We start from the raw sequence: 16,035 nt of genomic DNA, 5'->3' as shown, positions 1-16,035 counted from the left end.
CAATACAATACAATACAATACGATACCACACACAATACAACCGCAAGACACTTGTAAAAGTTAAAGTATAACTAAATGCAAAAGTATAATGAAACATATGGATGTGTAAGAGATTATATATTTATGTTCTGCTTCAACATACAAATATAAGTATATGTACACCATAAAATATATACATATACATACATACATACTGCAGAAATGATACTCAGCCACGCCACACGCTATTTACACCAAACACACAATATACAGATCAAGAAATCCATATTTTTCATATATTTGTCAGAATAATACTATAACGTACATAAATGTAGTTTAATTACTGTACAACTCCAAGAACATCACGATTGGGTCGTAAATTGTATCTGCAAGGAAACCTAAATCCAATATATCCAATGTACAATATTTAGCAATTGAGTTTTGAATCAAGCGTTAGCCACGAGAATATATCATATATACATATATCTGAAACCAAGCTTAAACTATGGAAAACCGCAGTGCAAAAAAATATTATTCCATTTTATTTTATGACAAACGCTTTTTACAAATAAACCGAAACCATTTGAACCGTAAAGGAACAAGATTATATATAGCATTAGTTAAACTAATTAATACATGTACTAGTAAACAGAATGTCAACCTCTACAGCATGCTTGAGCGAATAATAAAATTTCAAAAATAAATATATGACTAAACCCACGAACTTTGTTTGTTTTATTCATTTATTTTATTCAAGCTAATTTGATTTTAAAATTCAAAATTCTGTTTGGAGTGATACTTATCATTTAAATATGGGCACATTTGCGCCAGTGGTGGTGTTTTCTAGCTATCGATATATCATACAAAAAATGCAAGATGCGGGGTCAGGCGGTATATTTCATCCGATAAGTCCGCGGTCACACTGAAAACCATGTTAAACAAAAAATGCAAGATGCAGGCATTCTAATTGGAAAAAAACCACTTTAATTACATGTTGAACACTATTAAAGAAGTATTACGTGGACAAACAAAGATAAGCCGGTGTATTTGTTGCGGTTGATGACGGTTGTTCGCTGATTCCGGGTGTTGACAAGGTTTTTACCTTAGCAGCGCTATGAAGAAGCGGAGCTCACGTTGCAGTTCGGAGGCTTTCAAGGAACAGCCGATGGACAGTGACGACATCAGCCTGCTCCAGCGACCATTGCGCACGGCCCACACTGGCTTCGAGGAGGCGCGCCGAGCCTACGAGGATGGAACCAACGAGGTAAGCATCGCTTACGCACAGGCTGTCTACGTGACTCAGACTAGTGCAGCAATGGCGAGCGGCGAACATTCCTTGGCATCGAGTTCCGTGTGTTTTTATTAAGTATCTCTGATATTGGTATTGAATATCTGCAGGTGCGCCAGCTGCTCAGTCAGGAGTGCAGCCTCATATACGAGTGCAAAGTGTGCCGCAACATGTTCCGCAGTCTTGCGAATTTCATCAGCCACAAGCGGGTCTTCTGCTGTGTGAGTGCCCGCACAGCCCAGCAGAATGGATACACAGTGAGTGCGCAGTAAAGACAATATCGCATTACAATATTTCTGGGTAAAATCGTGTGAATCATCATTGAATTCGCTTACAGGACCATAACTCCATCATCATACAAACGGGCAGCGGGCCGTCGCCCCAGGACATTGAGCACATGTTGCGCAGTCGTAGCACTGGCTGCTCGCCAGTTCCTCGCGAGGTTCGTCCCATACGCGGCAGTATACGGGACCTGAGTGGAGTCATCGAGCGTCTGCGACGTGAGAAGGCGCCCTCATCCATGCAAAATGCGCCCACGGTGCTGAAGCTGGAGTCGGTGCCGACGTCCAGTCAGGCAGTGTATCAAACCATTAAAATCGACCAGGATGACAGCATGCGAACCGAAATAAACGAGGTGCATCACATGCTCAATCCCGCAAACACCATTGTCGGCCCAGATGGCAAGGCAATGACTAAAATCAAATTCGAGCGCCGAGATGGCAGTGACTCAGGCGAAACCGCCGAGCAATCCATCAGCGATGACACGGAAGCGAACATATTTTGCGAGACATGTAAGGATAGATCATGGTTAGATGGTCCGAGTGGGCTGTGGAACTAATTTTCGGCTTGTCTTTCTTTCATTTTGACAGGCAACCTAACATTTCAAACTCATAAAACACTGCACCTGCACATACAAAAGAATCATTCGTCGTCGACCTTTGTGTTTCAGTGTCCAGCCTGTTCGGAAACCTTCCTGCAGGCCGCAGCAGTTATACGTCATTTGTCCAAGGAACACAAGTGAGTACAGCTGCTTATATAAAAGAGAAACACTAACTAATAAGGCAGTTCTCGGAGGAAGATAATACAAGTTCAAATTCTGTGGGAGAGTTAATGCTAATTTGTATTTTACTTGGCAGGAAACCAAGGCCTCGCATTCGAATGATGCGTAGCAGCATCCTCAAGCGTCGCATCAAACAAGGAGATATTCAGCCGAAGGGACCCTCTCGCGAGCTCAAGCGCCTGCAGATGTCCGACGATGTGGTTGGCTACACGCCAGAGCCAGTAGATGCGAGTGGTGAGCAGCGTAAAATTATGTCACTGTGCATTTACTGCGAGAAGTCATTCGAGCGTCGCGCCGCCTTGTCCACTCACCTGCTCAACTGTCGGGCCAAGCAAGAGGCGCTGGCGAAGCCGGCTCCCGGCGCCAAGAAGCTGAAAACAAAGGCAAATGAGAGCAATGCCTCTAGTGTTGATGGTGCGGATGCAGAGGATCCACCGGCTGCCACAGTAGATCTGTCGAGCATCGGACGCACCATTAAGCAGGAACCTGACGCCGACTCGACTGCTCTGAACGAAATGTTCGCTGACCTGGCGGAAAAGAATGAAACGTTCGTAACGGGGCTGCACACAGTCTCACTGGACAAGCTGCAGCTGCGCCACGAAACCGACTCGGCCAGCGTCGCGAGTAGCAATACCAACAACAGTGAGGAGGAGTCGCTCGCCCAAGAGTCCAATCCGGATGAGGCCAAGGCCAAGGTGAAGAAGAAGCGCAGTGTGCCAATCGAGAAGCAACTGCGTTGCCGCTGCAAGCTGTGCAACAAGGAGTTCAATGCCCTTGGGAACCTGCGTCGACACATATCCATGTTTCATTACCGAAAGTCACGCTTCGGCTGCAACGTGTGTAACTATCGCGCCTTTCGTCGCTACGACATTGTCAACCACTTGGGCTTCGTCCACAAGATTGAAGGCGATCGCGATCAGCTAACCGAGCAGTACGTGTCGACACAGGCGTGCGATTACTCGCGCGAAGATGTCGATGCCGATATCATTTTGGTGGATGAGGTGGAGGAGGCCGAAAGTCTGGCAATGAAGGATTTGGAGACCAAGCCACCAATCAGGACATACGAGAAACGCACAAAGCGTGCCAAGACGACTGAGCCAGCGGGGGAGGCAAATCTCATATTAGATTCGACTGCGATAAAGCAGGAACCCGACCTGGAACCGGCCGAACCCGTGACCAGCAAGAAGCGGCGCAAATCGCGCATTCAGATATCTCCCGAGTCCGGCGAGCAGACTACCGAGAAGCGTCCCACACGCAAGCGTGTCAAGGCGGTCAACAAAGACTTTGTCTACGATATGGTACGTTCGAAGCAAGATGGCTCCAGCACACAGACAGCACCAGCAGCCCTGGCCATGGAGTCCATGCGCGCCAAGCTGCGACGCCATGCGGGCAACGACGAGAACAAACCTAAGCAATGGGAGGCCTACATAACCGAGGCCAAGAAGCCACTGGTTCAAGGTATCACGCGTCGCATAATGCTGGAGCTTGTCAGCCAAGGACGCGCCGTGTCTGCCACACTACCAGAGCTGCCATCCGAGAGGCCGCAGATACGACCGCGTCTCATTTCCCACACACGCAGCGAAAGCCAGCAGCAACAGCAGCAGCAGCAGCAGCATGTGGTGGAGCCCGAGAGTTTTATCGAGAAGATTGCAAAGCGTACTGCAGCCGCTGGCAAGGATACCGCCGTCATAAGTAACCTGTGGAACAAGGTCAACACAGCGATGGCCCAGCAGCAGGGATTGCCCAAAAAGGAGACATCTGAGGAGATTCCATTGGCGAAGACGCCGCCCAATAGCAAACCGACTCCGTTGGTAGCACCACCGTCGCCACCACGCAAAAGCCAGGCAACCGTTGCCGTCTCAGTTGTGACACCCACACAGCCTTCATCGACACCGACAACGACAATGCCCCCCCGGCTAACCGCTGGTATGGAATGCCTGGGCAGCAACGGCAGTCAAGCGGCCAAATTTCCGGCATTACCCAAGCCGCCATCCGTTCTACAGGCAGCTGCCAATGGCACCATTCAGCTCACATTGGATAGTCTCCTTCGCGCTGCCCTGCAGAACTAAGCGGAACCAGAAATGGAATTTTCGCAGTCACCATTTTCCACTGTTGCACGGTTTTTCCCCCAATACCCCCCGCCTCACTTCTGTACTTTTCTTGCAACTTTCCGCTTTTCGTGTGGAATGGCGTTGCTGTCTCATTTAACGTTTAAAATACATACTTATATGTAATCCACTGGTGTCCTTATTATATAAAAGCAAGTAAGAAATTAAGAAACAAAAAAAAACAAAAGAAAAGAAAAAGAAACCAATTATCCCTAGATGGTAGATCGCTTAGAGTATTAATGCTATGGAACAACCAAAACGAAACATATGGAAAATTATAGTATAATTTTGCAGATATTAGGGAATGTTTGTTGTTTGTCGTCTGAATGGCAAGAGTACAGAATTTGTAAAATGTTATAGTTAATACTTTGTATGTACCTAATTTTATAGAGAACTGCAAATCCCCCTTAAAATAAGGACCACAATTTTATATAATGTGTAATGTGTATGTGCTGTACATATGTATGTGTGTTGGTATTGTATTGTATTGTATGTACAACAGGCTGACTGACCGGCTGCAATATTAATTGTACGATTTACATACAAATACCGTGTGCTAAAACCAAAATTCACTGTGTATACATCCTATGAGGATACTCGAGTGGGATGGGTAGGAACAACATCTTGCCATCTATCATGCGAATCCATCTCGGCTCGGAACATTAATACATACCTACATCCAAGAACATCACACTGCGCCTGAGGAGAAGGCGGAGGCTGGGGCTATGGCTGAGGCATGCCAGCATGAGGTCTCGCCTCTTCATATTGATGCTGCATAAATTTGTTACTCAAAATGTTAATTACGAACTAAGCGAAAGTTAAAGCAAACGTTGTTTGAGGCAATCTGTTGTTCATATACATACCTATACAAATTCTTATACATATAACAATGTTTTCATACAGTCGAACTTCTTTGGCTCGAACCCATCTGTCGATGCCCCACCCCACCACATAACTTGCACATAACTTGCCATTTTCGATGCGAAAATAATCCGTTGATTATAGTACACAGCAAACATCGGTTAAATGACAAATTTGCAACATTCTATGGCACAGTATTGTCATATTCAAAAGCCAATTCCAGTTAGGTAACCGTTTCCCGTGCTAATCGATACAAACAATTCTTCTTTAAGATTCGTATAAGCGATATGTACATATGTATGTGCATTGTACATATATTTTAAACTCTTTTAATAATTTCACTACGAGCATATTATGTTTGCAGCTTTTACCACTCCAATAACTTTATCTATTCCCAAGAGAAGTTGGAATTTGGCTAAACCCACAGAGGGACTTTGGTGCCATCAGTTGACTCCAATGCCAGGCAGAACTGGCCTAATTCTGGCCTGACAGCACAGGGGCTTATGCAATTGATGGGCCATTCCGAAATTCATCTCATCTAAATACAAAAAAAATATTCGAGGGCGAAAAGTTCGACCGTATGTGCAATGTTAATTTGGCAATTCTTTTATCATTAACTTAAAGCACACTCACACACACTTACAGAAACGATCTACGTACATATGTATGTATGTATGTATGTATGCATATGTGTACGAGTAGTTCAATGTATTGATGTATCATGGTGCGAGTATCGTACTAGGTAGAGCCTTAAATCAAATCACCAAATGATAATAAATTCTATAATAATCACCAAACGCGAAATACATATGTACTGGTAAATAGGGCAGGGGCGGGCCAACAGGTGTCCAATTTTCAGGTCCCAGCTACTTGCCCCGGGACTAAGCAAAATAGAGCAGGTCGCAGCTGTGTACCAGAAGAGAATCCAGGGCATTACAGCGGGATGCTGGTGCTGGTGCTGTTGCTGTTACTGCGGTGGATGATGCTCAACAATGGAAATTGTGTCACGGCCAGGAGGATGGGCGTGGAAGTGGACGTGTGGCACTTGTGCATGGGAATGGCCGGGTGGCAACCAGGGCGAAAAACCGTAACCAGGCCACACTTTAAAGCTAAGCGAGTGCGTTCCCTCCCAATCGCTCTGTGAGTCCGTGTGGGTGTGTCGCCGATGGAGAAGATATATCCTGAGAGAGATGGCTGGCGAACGGGAAGCGCAACTGTGTGTAATTGGAGACCGAAAGTGAAAACGCCCAGGCCTTGAAAGACTCGCCTGCTCGCTGCAAGCGCTGGAGCTGGGCGCTGTCTCAATTCTTATAAAGAAAAGTGAACTTAAAATTGATTTATTATTGCAGCAGAGCAGGAGGGCATGTGCCTCGGTGCCAGCATCAAATTAATGCCACTTACAAAGGCATTACGTTCGAATAGAGCTAGAAGCACCGGGTCCTGGTGTTGCTCTGATGCTGATGCTGTGGGGCCCGCCCCTTCGCTGAGAGAGCAAACCAAAACCCACTTCGCCATCACAAATTTGTGCTGCATAAACTGATTAAGTGATTTCAGGTTCAGGTTCACGTTCAGGTTTTACATGCAGATGGTGGAGTGGGGTGGGGGGTAGGGTGCAGGGCATCAACATCAAACAAACAGCAGCCATAATGCGCCACTGGGAACTGCAGACTGCCAACGACGAACAGCCAACTGACATTGAAAGACGACAAAGACTCCGGCGAGCATGTGATTGAGTGACAAAAGTGATGGAAAAGAAATTCCCACTGGTTACGGCCATGCTGTGTCGCAAATGCCTTAATGCTTCGCCATTCCCACACAGAGTTCGAGGCACAACAAAAATATATGTATATGAGCAATGAGAAAATACTGACAGCGAAGGCTTAAAAGGCTTTTAAGAACTTACGATGCTATGTGCCTCACGGTCAATAAAGGAACATTGCAACATGGCCAGCAAACCGACAGTTGCCGCTACTGCGCCACAGCCAGGAGCCACGGGAGCTGGAATGATTTCTGTTTGCTTGGAAGCCGACTCTGCTGACCTGACCAGCAAATACATACAGCCGACACAGTGCCATTGACAATTTAATTAAAAATTAATTGAAAATTCTTAATAGAGTCCCCAGAGACGAGAATCGATCTGTATATGTATCTGTGTGGTATATGTATTCCGTTTCGCATTGATGCAGGCATTTTCGTACGTACTTAATGCAAGGATCCATATCCATTCTGCCTACAAAGAGGAAAAACCAAATCAATAAGCTACTCGATTGCCATGTATGCATATTTATTGTGCATGCTCGTACGAGTAGATGTAATTACCACTTAAATGTCGCCAACTAGACCATCGCGGCCCGACCATTCCCCACATACGCCATGGGGGCCCTGTGAGAGTCACTTAAAATCAAATTAGGATAATTAAATCGCTCTCGTGCAGTGGGGATATCTTTAAATTTGGGTCACCCATACTTACATGGGAAAGCAAAGCTCCCCCTTACCCCCCTTAGCCACCACCACTATCCATCCAATCCAGCCGAAGAGACAGCTCCCAGCTGGTTCCAGCAGCTGCGTCAAGTGCCTGCCTTTCAACCAAATCGGGGAGGCTCCTCGGGGCACGGCACCCAGCGCCCCAGAAAGTGCTCCAACAGTACTAAGTACTGTTTATTTACTTGCCGCCCATTTGAATAGTGGCTCAGCGCATTATTACCGATTATCAGGGAGTGGAGCAGATGCTGCCAGTGGTGCCCCTGCCCCTGCCCCTGCCACTCACTTGGAGGAGTGACGGGAGCCAAAGTGAAATACAGCCAGAAAGTGATTCTGCTTCTGCTTCTGCTCTGGGTCGACGACAACTTTTGGGATGTGTGTTTGGAGTGTGCCAGCCAGGGCCCTAACCTACTGACACAAACCCGCCCAGCATACAGGGCGAGTGAGCGAGCGAGAGGACAGTAATAGGGACAGAGAAAAAAAAGCTGGAGAGAAAACATTGAAGATGAGTGAAAGCAGCGTCGCTGCCTGTCATCTGTTGGCGCTGGCGTTGGCGTTGGCGGGTTCGTTTGCCGCCATTGGAAACTGAACGCGACGTGTTGTTGCCGTAGGACGTTGAAGGACACCAGAAGCAGCAGTAGCAGCAGCAGCATCAGCATCAGTGGCAACAGGAGAGGTGCAGGGGCGGGTGAGCGAAGCCAACACGAGCCGAAACGACCCAGCCCGACCGCCTCCGTCTGCTGGTGTTGTCCTAGTCCTGGCCGAAAGCTCTCGGCTGTGGTTCTCGTCTCCGAGCTTCGGGGGCTCGATGCTCAACGGCTCTCGCCAGCCGTCATCAGTCGAGTTTCGGCCGTCTTACTCAGCATAGGTGTGCAGCGGACAATCCACCCATCCACACAGCAGGCAGTCAGCGCAGTAGCAGCACATCCAGCAGCAGCAGCAGCAGCAGTAGCAGCAGTAGCGGCCGCAGACAGAACTGACAGGAGAGTTCAGCCGAATCATACAACAAAAAAATAATTAAATTCACACTGAAGCGCACACACACACCACACACTCTGCTGCCTCTGCCTCTGTCACCATAACTTCTACTTCTACTTCAACTGAATCTGTATCCGTATCCGTATTTGTATATGCAACTGCAACAGCAACTTGCCACCTGCATCGCATCTCATCGCATCGCATCGCATCCCAATGTGCAACTGCCAGTGACTGTGACTGGGCCTGGCACTGCCACTGACCAACAATCCAACCAACAAACCAACTGATAGACTCGCTGAGTGACAGGCGACCATCCGTATCCATTACATGCCCATCCAGTGTCGCTTGCACTCCGTGTTTGCTGTCAGTTCGCCGGACACGGATGTGGAGGCCCATTACTATCATCATCAGCAGTCAGAGTAGCATTCAGCAGCAGCATTCAGCAGCAGCAGTCTGAGCAGCGGAAACAGCAGAAAATCAGGCAACAACCGAAAGCCCAAAAAAGGACAAAAATTGGGAATCTAATTAGCAATGTCAATGTCAGAACTGTGCTAATCCATTAATTTCGAACCGTCAAACAGAAGCCTTGTGAGAATATATAGAAAAAAGAGGCGTTGCTCCTCGCCTCTCCGCTTCACGGCAAAATCCAATCCCAACATCAACAGCGGCAGCAAAAAAACACGTCAAAAATTGGAGAGCGAAACCAAAGAAAAAAGTGTTTTTGGCCAAAAAGGAAAGCGAAAGCAGCAAACACACTTTTGTTTCTGTATGCCCGTGACTGTCGGTGGCTTTGTATCTGTATCTGTATATGTGCCTGTGACTCTGTGCCTGTGTGACTCCGTGCCTGTGTGACTCTGTGCCTGTGTGTGTCTGTGTGCCTGTGTGCCTGTGTGTTGGTAAATTCTGATAACGCGCGCCTGGTGCTGACATCACTTTCGCTACTGCTATTCCATTGAACCAATAACCGCCCCCATACCCATTATCATACCACGACCCAACCCAACCCAACCCACCGACCCGAGAAGCTGCCAATCGAAAGACCACAAAATCAATTAAACTACAACAAAGCTGCCAAGAGCCAATTATACGAAACGGAACGGGTAAACGGAAACGAAAAAGGAAGAGAAACGGAAACGGAAACGAAAGGAAAGGGAAAGAAAAAGGAAGCGATCTAAGTAAGATGTTCTCCATGTGCACAAAGGTAAAGTCGGAGAGCGTGGAGCCGGACTGCTCGTTCATGCAGCATCCCCAGCAGATGCAGCTGCAACAGCCTCAGGCCATGGGTAAGTACACACACACACATGGATACAGGTGAGATGGGGCCATTGGGTTGGGAGAAAGTGAAACTGAAACTGAAACCGAAAGCAAAACCAACCAAAACCGATGCTGGGATTCTGGATGCTGCTGTGTTGCCACAGCCCCGAAAAGCAGCCGACGCTGTGGCCTCATTTGGCGGAAAACCCTGAACTCGTTTTTCCTGGCTGCTGCCCTGGCTACTGGGGCTGCCTGCCTGCTGCTTATTTTTCTCAATGAATTCGCACACAGGCGCAGCTGCGAGTCTGTCTGCCTCTGCCACTCAGTCTCTCTCTCTCTCTCTTACTCTGTCCCTCCCACCCATCTCTTTCTGTCTCTCTGTGTTTGCACCCCTCTCCCGCATGCTTCGGACCCATTGTTGACCTGCTCGTTATGGGGCACATACACACACACCGCTCCACATATCAAGCGGAATCCGGAATGCGGTTTCATTATGTTGCAATTGTAGACAGTGCCACGCCCATTGGCCAGTACGTGTACATATATGCACTGCATTAAATCATTAAGCTCGTATCCGAATACGTATACGTATACGCAACACCACCTCTCAGCATCAGCTTCAGTTTCAGTACCTGTGTGATCTGTGTGCCTGTGTGCTTGTGTGTGTGTATCTGGGAGTGTGCCTGAAATTCCAGCCCGTGCAACGATGACAGCCTGCTTCAGGCCACAGCTTGCAACGAGCCACATGCATAAATCATGCAACTTCTGTACGGGTAAAGCAGCCCTTCCACACTTCAAGCCCACAGCCCACACCCCACACCCATCTAGGTTCCCCGCCAATCCCCCAGCCAACAATTATGTCTGTACACGTACGCCATCGTTTTAGTTGTCGTTGCCTTCGCTTGCTTCGCTTTGGCAGAGAACGTTGTCTGTTGCAGCCACTTGCAATTCTAGCTGATTTGTCATATGGATGTGCATGGGGATGTGCAATGTGCAATGTGGGCGTTACTGTGGCTGTGTGCGTGCACTCAAGTGGCACACATGATGTCCGTTGCCGTCTTATACAAGCGGCACGGCACAGTGTCCTTCGGCATGGCTGTCGACACTACGACTCTATAATCTATCGCCGTTGTCTGCCTTTCGGTTCGTTGCTAACTTCGGCGAGGCAGCGAGGGGAGGAGCAGAACCATGCCACCTCCTCGAGCGCTCGTTTTCCAAATGCTGTGTCAGCTCAATCGCATCAGTCGCCAGACTGCATGCAGCAAGCTGCTGAATCAACTATCTCTAGGGCTTGCGCTCAAGTGGTGCAACGAGCAGCTGATTCACTGCCAAGTATTCCAAGAGGTTCTTCAAGATCCGCAATTACGAGTATTCCTACGTTTCAATGTGCCAAACTGATTGACTTTGCACTGGAAATTAAGTTCCTTCCAGCCCACTGGCCCACTTGAGCACTGGCTAAGTCTCGTGCGATTGCATCTGCAATATGATTTCAGATCAAGTATACGCAGGGAGTAGCAGAAGCGTCTTTAATAAAATAATTAATTCAGTCCGCCGCAAGTGTCATGTTTGTCACTCACTGCCCATATATATACTATATATTATATATGTATGTATGTACATTATATATGTGTGCATACGCCCACTCTGCACTCTAGCACTCGTCCAAATAAATGGGATGCCAGTGGTAATGAATTTGAAATGCGAGACCCGACAGACGGCCAGTCTCAAGCGACAGTGGCTGTGGCAGTGCAACTGCAACTGGGGTAGGGGAGGTGGCAGTTTGAGTGCCACCAGCCACAACACCTGCCACACCTGGCCGTCTGATTGAGTTGATTCCGGGGGAATTGCTAAATGAAATTTCGTGTTACATTTCGTTTTTCGTGCTCAACCTCAGCCCCAACCTCCCTCAGCCTCAGCTGCTCTGGTTCCTGTTACATCTGAAATTTGCAGCTCCAGTGGCCAAGGGGCGGGGTGTTTCTCCGTTGGCAGTGTGTGGGCGACATAATCTCAGCTTTCGGTTGAAATCGAACGAATGGGAAATGGACTCCAGCTTCCGTTGCAGGGGCAACCTCCTGTTCAATTAGGCGCAACGGATGTGGACTAGATGAGCTTCGCTTTGCGTGACTGCGTATAGCTACTATATCCGATCTATACCTATGCACGGCATTTATTTCCTTTCTCTCTCTCTCTCTCTGTGTTTATTTTTGTGCAGGAACTGGCGGGAAACAGATCAAGGGCGGCTACCTACTGCGCTACAAAAGTAAGTACACACGAAAATTAATCCAGGCGGGAGTTACCTCACCTGTTAGGCTGTGGCCAGAGGCTGGGGCATTGCAGTGCCAAACAATGCAGCGACATGACCTTGAGTGGACCATTTCAAGCGGAGATGAGCCGGGTCTCAGACAGACCAGACAGACCCGACAGACCGACCGACCGACAGAGCTATTAGCACAGTCAGCAGCCCCAGCTCAGGCGACAATCTGTCAACTCAGCACAAACGTTCGCCTGAAAGCCTGACTCGGAATGACGCAGCATCCGCCCGGACCCATAGCCAGATAGATGCCAACAGCCTGCACAGAGTACGAATACGAATATGAGTGGGTGTGGGTGTGGGTGTGGATGTCGCTATGGCTGTGGGCATAATCTTTTCGGGGCCACATTCAAGTGTAATTACTCATGATTCGGCTGGGCTGAGGATGTGTCATTGTCTGGCTCGTTAGGGGCAGCATTGAGTATCACGGCTGCAGCAATTTGTGCTGAGCTTAGGCCACAGATTTGAGGATGATCCGCATCCGCACTCACGCTAGTTCTCCTGCATTGACAGAGCAAATGTTCTGGAACCGCTGGTCCGAGGAGTGGGTCGTGCTCTACGATGACTCAACGATGGCCTGGTTCACGGAGCCGGGACGCACCTCGCCCTCGGGCAAGATCCTAGTGAAAGAAGCGCCCGAAATGCTGGCCATTGCGCACTGGACTGGCCAGATACCGCGCCGACCGCCGCTACCAGATGGCGTCAATGTCTCCCAGTTGATTGCCCTGGGATCGCAGCGGAAACGGTCCAAGGTCTACTGGATGCTGGCCAAATCCGAGCAGGAGGTGAGCGACTGGATAGATGCGATTACAAAGACCCTGCCGCCGCCGCCCCAAATCGAGCTGGTGGTGGACAAGCCGCATCTGATGAACGTGCTGCGACGTCCGTTGGTGCGCATTAGACGTGAGTATATATGGCCTAATCCATTCATAAGTCCAAGTGCAAATCCCCTGCCCATGCCTGCTGCCATGCTGCTGCCATACTGCCCTGTCCTGTCCCGTTCACAGCTGCCACCCAGTCGGAGGTGAAGCATCGCAAGGCCGCGGCCCATAGCAGCAGCAGCAGCAAGCATCATCGGTGCACCTCGTCGACGATGACCACCCGGCTGTACAAACAGATCCAGAATCCACTGGTCAAGAGTGATGCGGCCGTCGCCATTCTCAGCAAGAAGCCGGACTCGAAGGCCTCGCTGGCCTGCGCCCTGCCCTGGGGCCATGGCTGGGGCTGGGCCACATTGCCGAATGGCGTTTGGAGCGGCGGGCTGACCTGGTCGCAGTGCGAGGACACCTTCACGCTGCACGCACTGCCCACCACCCACTGCACCAATCTGATCGACACCTCATGCAGCGGCGCCGTCTACCACACCGACATTGGGGGCTTTGACTTCCACTCCGGCGGAGTGGATGACATTGGCGGCGAGGACTTTGACTATGCCATGGACTGTGGTGATTTCATATTTTAAACTCCCTCCATGCGACCCAAAGCACACACTACCCCCTACCCCCTACACCCCCTCATACAAACATACATGCCACACATCTGTGTGGACTTGCCACTGGAACACTCGCAACTGGTAATCGCTTCGATAGTTGGTACGTGTGCTTAGATGTGTCTTTGTGTCATAGATGTTGCTACATACATCTGTAATAGGAATAGACAGGCATGGCATGGACAGGATGCCGAATAGGTAGGAGGGTATTGGGTATCCAATACCGCGGTATCCAACATTACATTACGTATACGCCTCATTATCCGTTACTGTAACTGTAACTGTAACTGTGTGCCCCTGTAGCTTTGGTGTATCTGTTTCCTGTGTTCTGTGTGCTAATCGCGTTAAGCAGTTAGACTGAAACCGAGCGTAATGCGAACGTAATGCATGCATTTCCCAAACATAACAAATTGTGCGGAATTTTCCCCATTTCACTCGTGCTGCTGGGCATTGGCAAACTATTATAAAGATACGTATGTAGATGTAGATGTGTGTGTGGGTGCAGTGCATGTCAGACTACTGGATAAACAACACATAAGCACACACACATATACATATGCATATGCATACATATACATATAAGCAGCAACCGCACTTTCGCCCTAACCACCCACCCACCCAAGCCACACTCGGCAATCGCATTCGCATTCGCAATCGCAACCGTAACCGCAAAAGCATTTGAAATGCGAAAATATTTTTGCATCGCGCATATACTCGTATTCGTACTCGTATTCGTACTCGTATTGTATGTAAGTAGGCTACAAAATATTTTTGCACTCGAGGGGCAAACAAATTACAATAAATAATAAATAATGCATGTCGAGAGGAGACAACAGAGAAGGGGGCAGCATAACCAGGATGCAAATGCAAATGAAAATGGAAAATGGAAAACGAAACTCACACATGGAAATACTTTTGGGTATTTGGAAAACTTTTGAAATTTATATATTGATGCAATTTGTATGGAAACACTTTTTCAAATTGTTTTGCCATGATTTTCTAGAATTTTTGTAATCAATAGTATTTTTAACCGCAAACACAGATTTACTACACACAACCCACTACCCGGAACCCAATCCAATCCAAGCCAATCCTCCTCCCGCCGCCGCCGCCGCCTCCATCATCAGCCAAACCAGCCACCCACCCACCAAAAATTCCCCAGGGCAAAAACCATTTTTGTGTGCAAATTTTTGACAAATTTATACAGATACTCGTACTCGCACGCCGCAAGTACATAATAATTCGATAGAAAAAAACTTAATGGAAAACCAAACAGAGTAACATAGGTAGACGGAAATTTTTATATATACAACATATGGGATATATATGTATGTTAAATGATGAGATTCCGTACAGTAAACAGGAAAACCAGGTAACTAACAAGTAAATAAATAAAGGTATAGGGCTACAGAAACCCACACTAGATGTAAGCACTCACACAGTCTCACCCAGTCGGAACCCAACCCTGCCGCACTGGAACCCATTCCTTGTTGGACAGAGGCATACGAATCGAATACGAATGTCAGTTAAGTTTACAAAACTAACTCGAACACACACACACACAGACACACACACACAAAAGATCGACATACCCACCCGTACTGATGTAAAGTTTATAAAACAAAATGAAACAACAAAAGACAAGTTAGCAACCCAGGTAAATCACAATGTATTAGGATACCAAAGATAAAGATGCAGACATGCGAGAGTATGTGCTATATACTTACACTCATAGAACGTAGTCTAAGTAGTTAAGGACAAATCACAGATACACAGATCTATCATTGTCACATACACATACTACATACAGCTGTATGTGTGCCCATATTCGTATGGGTACTCGTATAAGGCACTCTCGACCCCTCCACTGTCATTCGCAATCGCATTCTCATTCTCATTCTGATATTAATTCGAATTTGAATTTTGATTTTGAAAAACTTTACGAACAATTTTGTGCGCCCATGCGCCAGAATATGACAAAGAGAAAACGCCGCTACGGACACCTTGAATTAACTGTACGTTAGGTATATAGAATGTTAGCTTAAGTTGGATGTTTGTTACGATTGTTAAGACAAAAACAACAACAACAACAAAATGTCTATATACATATATACAATTTGCATGTGTGTCTATTTGTAAGTTTATGCAGATTTTTCAAAATGTTGCATGCCGCGAACATGCACAAGGCTACAACATATGTATGTATAGTGTGTAGTGCAGTAAATT

The 16,035-nt window shown here is 47.7% G+C and overlaps 2 protein-coding genes across 2 annotated transcripts; both read left to right on the top strand.

Annotated features, from left to right (window-relative positions):
* Positions 1-759: 759 nt before the first annotated feature.
* On the top strand, positions 760-6,093 carry LOC111066676 (zinc finger protein 800). Its single transcript, XM_022355439.2, has 5 exons — positions 760-1,243; positions 1,378-1,524; positions 1,605-2,058; positions 2,137-2,284; positions 2,404-6,093. The coding sequence occupies exons 1-5, from the start codon at positions 1,094-1,096 to the stop codon at positions 4,394-4,396; spliced, it is 2,892 nt and encodes a 963-aa protein (XP_022211131.2). The 5' UTR covers positions 760-1,093; the 3' UTR covers positions 4,397-6,093.
* A 2,758-nt stretch (positions 6,094-8,851) lies between these two features.
* Positions 8,852-15,658, top strand: LOC111066627. The gene is made up of 4 exons (XM_022355367.2): positions 8,852-10,038; positions 12,222-12,269; positions 12,834-13,223; positions 13,328-15,658. Exons 1-4 carry the CDS (start codon positions 9,936-9,938, stop codon positions 13,780-13,782), a joined length of 996 nt encoding a protein of 331 aa, XP_022211059.1. The 5' UTR covers positions 8,852-9,935; the 3' UTR covers positions 13,783-15,658.
* The last annotated feature ends 377 nt before the right edge of the window (positions 15,659-16,035 follow it).

Source organism: Drosophila obscura, unplaced genomic scaffold (genome assembly GCF_018151105.1).
Source record: "Drosophila obscura isolate BZ-5 IFL unplaced genomic scaffold, ASM1815110v1 contig_150, whole genome shotgun sequence".
NCBI classification, from domain to species: Eukaryota; Metazoa; Arthropoda; class Insecta; order Diptera; family Drosophilidae; genus Drosophila; species Drosophila obscura.
Note: the sequence above shows the minus strand (reverse complement) of the source record. Positions and strands in the feature narration are given on the sequence as shown.